The sequence below is a fragment of the Carassius gibelio genome, chromosome A13 (genome assembly GCF_023724105.1).
Source record: "Carassius gibelio isolate Cgi1373 ecotype wild population from Czech Republic chromosome A13, carGib1.2-hapl.c, whole genome shotgun sequence".
Taxonomy (NCBI): Eukaryota; Metazoa; Chordata; class Actinopteri; order Cypriniformes; family Cyprinidae; genus Carassius; species Carassius gibelio.
In genome coordinates, this window is record NC_068383.1 from 19,733,657 (window position 1) to 19,739,755 (window position 6,099).

Genomic DNA, 6,099 nt, shown 5'->3' on the forward strand with positions numbered 1-6,099 from the left:
GGTGCATACTGGATGTTTTTCCCTTTTCACACCATTCTTTGTAAACCCTAGAAATGGTTGTGCGTGAAAATCCCAGTAACTGGGCAGATTGTGAAATACTCAGACCGGCCCGTCTGACATTCAGTTTATATAATAATTATTATTAAAGATACCTTTAGGCAAAAACAATCAATAGTGTGGGTGACAAGCAGCAACACATGGACATCCACATGTATGTAACGTATAAAAATGTTGTTTGTTTTCTTTGTTTTTTATAAAAGGTAAATTATTACATCTTAATCTATTGAAAGTCCAATATAAGTCGTCATTTATTTATTTATTTTATTTTATTTTTTTACAGGTCAAAAACTTTTCCAAGTCAAGTGCACGAGAATTACTTGACTAGGATATAAACTTGATTCAATTAAATTTATATTTCATCTCTATTCTATGTCATCGTTATATATTTACATACATTATTATATATGCTACATATTTGTTGTGAGCAGTCAAAATGATTCCAATATCAAGCTCTTCCAATGGGATGAATGGACTGCAAATAGCAGCCGATGGGAGGTGCTTTCCTGTACTATAAAACATCACGATCTAGTGCTGGAGAGCCATCAGACGCCACACAGATATCTTTGTCTCAGCTCAGTCTAACTCTAGCAGCCCATAACCCACGGTAAGTCTTCATCGGGAAGTTTTCTTCTCTCATTAAACCCGGAGCTTAAGCGAGATTGGCATTTAAAATGCATTAAGTAAAAGAAGATCCTTTATAAACGGCGCTGAATGATTCTGGATAAGTTTTTGATCGGTAAGTATTGGCTTTCAGCGCATCTCCGTGTGAAGGACATTAGACGAATGGAGAGGGTTCGATCGGCTCTGTGTTAGAGATGAATATGTCAAAAACGATCTCTAATAATTTGAGGTATTAAACTGTATCATGCAGTTTCTGAACATTTCTAGGGCTTTGTGAAAGAAAGCGTCCCATATTTAAGTCGTGGTGTATAATCTCCGTGAACGCCCAGTTTTAAGTCATCGATAGCATCTATCGTACGAAACCGAAATAGCTTCGATAGCATACGAAAGTTTGAGCATTTCAGTGTACAGCACAAGGATGGGTGTTGAAACAGATCTGCACCATCTGGCGAGCTAAGTTTGAGCATTTCAGTGTAGGCTACAGCACAAGGATGGGTGTTGAAACAGATCTGCACCAACTGGCGAGCTTTCCCTACTGCACCCTTCAAGAAGGAATGGGAAATGTAACTTAACTTTTTTTTTTTCTTCGATGGAGATTCCTCTTAACGATGTTCATTTAACGTTAGTAGTTTTAAGTATTAAACATTTGGGGAGGATTTATTTGTTTTTTATATTCCATTTACTGCCATCATCCGTTTGCTACCAACTGATGACATCGTTTCAGATTTTAACCGATATAGCAAAAACCATTTTTGACAATGATTTCAAGTACGTATTTTGAAACAAAAACTTTTCACAACATGTAAAGTCAGAGTTCTTGGTTCATTTTCCAGTTAGAAATAACGAAAGTAATAACTTTCGGTTCATGCATAAGTCGGATTGATTCTATAAACTCAGACTAATGCCTCTTTGATTCATGACAAAGAATCGGCTCATAGAGTCACTCATTTGTTCATTGTATGTGTTTGATTCTATAAAAGAATCAGTTAATAGGATTCATTCGTCACAATCTAGATTCAGTCCTTTAATGATGCCTTCTATGTACTGTAAATATATTCCCAACCCTGTGACTACTTACTTGAACCCTAGCACAAATTCGTCATATATATCGTTTGACCTTTTTAGTTGTATAGAAATGTAGGAATATATATATATATGTATATATATATATATATATATATATATATATATATATATATATATATATATATATATATATTAGTGTGGAACCTCTTGCCATTCTTTCACATTCAGTGTAACCACCATTATTTTTCAATCCCAATCCCACCACACTCAGGGAACAGCAACCATGCCTTTCGGGAACAGTCACAACCAGCTGAAGACGAAGTACTCCTCTGAGCAGGAATATCCCGACCTCAGCAAGCACAACAACTATATGGCCAAGGTTCTCACACCGGCGCTATATGAGAAGCTGCGCTCCAAACAGACCCCCAGCGGGTTTACACTGGATGATGTAATCCAGACCGGGGTAGATAACCCAGGTAAAGACCCTAAAATAACTCTAAGTCCTCCAAAAGACCCCTTCTCGTGTCATTTTAGAACACATAGGTGCATCGCGAACAAAAAGTAGTATGATTTTCATTGGGCGTTGAACGGTGACCTTGCTGACTCAATGTTTTAGTGCAGAGATCACTGAATAAAAACAGTTTAAGACCAACCTGTCTGTGCAAAATGCAGAGGCATGTACAATCCAATTCTAGCATAGCCACATGAAAGATTTGGCCTGAAAAATATCATGAACTTGATCTTTTCTTTTGGACCAATTTAACCGCGTAAATGGTGCTTACCCATTCAAACCAAATCAGAACAGGTGACTACATCCTTCGACAGCAGTGCGTGGTATTTTACACCCCATATGTTGTTGTTGTTTTTATTTAGCAATGCTAAACTAGCCAGGTTGACCATCAAGCAGCGGCCAGCTGAGGAAGAGTATCCAGACATCACACAGCACAATAATTATATGGCCAAGTACCTCACTCTGGACATGTACAAGCGCCTCCGTCAGCGCTGCACACCCAACGGCTTCACCATAGATAACGTCATTCAGACTGGAGTAGATAATCCTGGTAAAAGAACACGCATAGTCAGTCAGGGCCAGGGTTAGAGAGTCCTAAGGGAAGTCAGATGATATTAAACATGTTTTTATATTTTTTGGCATCTGATGTGCATTGCTACTAATTTGTGTACATGGACTTGTTTTCCACCTCAGGCCACCCCTTCATTAAGACTGTGGGTTGTGTGGCTGGGGATGAGGAGACCTATGAGGTGTTCAAGGATCTGCTGGACCCTGTTATTCAGGACAGACATGGAGGATACAAACCCACAGACAAACACAAGACCGACCTCAACCCCAGTAACCTCAAGGTATGAAGTTAAAGGGACAGATGACCCAAAAAGTATTCTATCATTTGCTCACCCTCATGTCATTCCAAAAGTGTTAGACTTTTTCTTCTGCAGAACATTACCAAAGATATTTTAAAGAATGTTTTTGTCCATATATTTAAAGTCAGCGTGGTCCAAAACAACTCACTGGTCACTAAAATTTGGTACAGTGGTATTGCTTGTTTAAAGACTAAAACTTTCCGTTTCTGTAGGGCGGTGATGATCTGGATGCCAATTACGTGCTGAGCTCTCGCGTCAGAACAGGCAGGAGCATCCGTGGATTCTGCCTGCCGCCCCACTGCAGTCGTGGAGAGAGAAGAGCTGTTGAGAACCTCTCTGTGGATGGTATGTCTCCGTAGCGCCGCAGTAAACATTGGTTTATTGGAAACAGGATGAAACGTCTGCTGCAATACTATACTGATTTAATACTGCTGCTAAAAATATCACTGCTACACACACAAAAAGTGTTTAAAAACCACAAATATGTGCGAGACTAATGATTAAGTTTAGATAAAGGGTGTGATTAATAATCAATATCTAATCTGATGAAAAATATTGATTTAATCTGCAACTACATTGTGAACGTTTAAAAAGATTCATTTGGCCATTTATATTTAAATGCATTATGATGCCCTTTTTTCCTTCATAAACCAAGGGCGCAGTATAGGTTGGCAAATGAAGTAGGGATGCAGTATTTATGTTCCTGAATCGTAGGCTCCCTCTTGTGGTGATGAGCATTGTCAGCTTTGACTGGACCAACATAAATATTCCTTTTTAGACCTTTGTAATCCGTTTTCGATGATATTTCTTAAGAAATAATTTATCTGAAATCAAACAAACCAAAAAAAGATCTAGGATTTACAGATCGGTTTACTCTGTCTGTAGCTCTAGGTGCTCTGACTGGGGATCTCAAAGGAAAATACTACGCCCTGAAAAACATGTCAGAGGCTGAACAGCAGCAGCTCATCGATGACCATTTCCTGTTTGACAAGCCTGTGTCTCCCCTGCTGCTGGCCTCAGGGATGGCTCGTGATTGGCCTGACGCCAGGGGCATCTGGTCAGTGTTCAGGATTAATGCACTGCTTGAGCTGCTTTTAAAGTGTTTTTTTGTTTGTTTGTTTTTTTAATAGAGAAGTAACCTATTTCCTGTCAGTTTGTTTCATATTCTTCAAAGACAGGCAGCACCAGCAGAAAATTCTTAACCGTTTGGTGTTTAGTATTGGCTTGACATTAATAGAATTTTGGGTGAAACTTAATTTTTGATCTGACATTTTATTCTAGCTTCACATCTTATTTAAAGGTGTCCTTCTTACTGTGTAATTATATATGAATTGACATGTACTTAGGTTTAAGATTAAGATTTGGCTTAGGGCTAGTTACATGTAATTACAGTATGCATAATTTACTGTTACTGTAATAAGTAAATGCAATGTGTAACAAAGATCCTGTAAGTGTAGTTAAGTATTGCATTTCTGTGCATGTTATATATAATATTCCCTCACTCATTTTCTCCTCCTCTCCAGGCACAATGATAACAAGACATTCCTTGTGTGGGTGAATGAGGAGGACCACCTGCGTGTCATCTCCATGCAGAAAGGTGGCAACATGAAGGAGGTCTTCACTCGTTTCTGCACAGGTCTCTCTAAGGTATTCCATCACTGAGATACTAAAGGTCCATCCACGAATGATAACCATATTAACGCCCACACTAATGCACTCTAATGTTCTGATGCAGTTATGCAGCTTTAATATCTCAAACTTTTTAATATCTCAAGTGGATTCTGATTAGCGGTCAAAGTTTTTATCATTCATGAGTGAAAAGTGAAAGTACCTAGTTGAACAAAGTCTGAGTTTCAAAGTTGGTTTGGAGCTGAAGAAACTTAACAAATCTGGTTTAGATCAGTTTCAGCAGGTTCACAACACCCGCTATAAACCTTTTAAAAGCTTTATTTGCATGAACTTATCATAAAATTTAAAGATCAATATTGTCAAAATGTAACACAGTAAAAGTATCCAAAAAGCACTCTTGACCACTGTAGATATATCACTTTGCTCAAATCTAATTGGTCCAAATGTGAGCAAATCCATCTTCCTGAACCTAAAAGTCTGGAGATTGCAAACATTAAGCTGCTGAAACTGGCTTAGTGAAATAGGCCACATATCATTCCTGTGACCTTATCATTGTTATTCTGTCATAAACGTGCTTGATCTTATTTCTGGTGTGTGCAAAAGACTAGATAGCTAAGGGTTTGAACAGAGCTGCAAGAAACACTAACTGCTTGTTCCTTCAGATCGAGGAGTTGTTCAAAAACAAGGGACACGCGTTCATGTGGAACGAGCATCTTGGCTACGTCCTCACCTGCCCATCTAACCTGGGCACAGGCCTGCGCGCAGGAGTGCACGTCAAACTCCCTAATCTCAGCAAATACCGCCAGTTTGAGGAGATCCTCAAGAGACTGAGACTGCAGAAACGTGGAACAGGTAGGAACCGAGACAGTAGATCTAAACCACACAATACTGATTGCCATGAACCGAAATCTAGTGTAAACCGATGTCAATAAGTAAGTGGTGTCTTTGTTCATTAGGTGGTGTAGACACTGCGGCTGTGGGTGGTGTTTTTGACATCTCCAACGCTGACCGCCTGGGCTTCTCTGAGGTGGAGCTGATGCAGATGGTGGTGGATGGAGTCAAACTCCTGATAGAGATGGAGAAACGGCTAGAGAAAGGCCAGGCCATTGAGGACCTCATGCCTGCCCAAAAGTAGACTCTCTTCAACACCTCACTTCCCTCTCCTGTTCCCCTCACCTTTGTTTACTGACTGTTTTTGACTTGTTCTTAGAAGACATGATTTATTTAAGGGTCCATTGTCTCTGTTTTTGTTACACTTACAGATGTCACAGGGCAACATATGGATGAGAATGTCTGAGAATAAAATTTGGTCCATGTTGACCTGCTTTTTGTCTTTCTTCCCTGTTCTATCATCTTTATATAAAGCTCTCAAAGTTGTTGAGTCGG

General features: G+C 39.3%; 1 protein-coding gene across 2 annotated transcripts; it reads left to right on the top strand.

Annotated features, from left to right (window-relative positions):
- The first annotated feature begins 502 nt into the window (after positions 1-502).
- LOC128026434 (creatine kinase B-type) lies at positions 503-6,033 on the top strand. 2 transcript variants are annotated; one of them, XM_052613588.1, is made up of 8 exons: positions 503-664; positions 1,979-2,183; positions 2,912-3,066; positions 3,297-3,429; positions 3,970-4,141; positions 4,608-4,731; positions 5,376-5,565; positions 5,670-6,033. In XM_052613588.1, the coding sequence occupies exons 2-8, from the start codon at positions 1,991-1,993 to the stop codon at positions 5,846-5,848; spliced, it is 1,146 nt and encodes a 381-aa protein (XP_052469548.1). In that variant the 5' UTR covers positions 503-664; positions 1,979-1,990; the 3' UTR covers positions 5,849-6,033. The 2 variants fall into 2 exon arrangements, with proteins under 2 accessions (XP_052469548.1, XP_052469549.1); XM_052613589.1 differs by lacking the exons at positions 503-664; positions 1,979-2,183 and adding an exon at positions 2,281-2,768.
- The last annotated feature ends 66 nt before the right edge of the window (positions 6,034-6,099 follow it).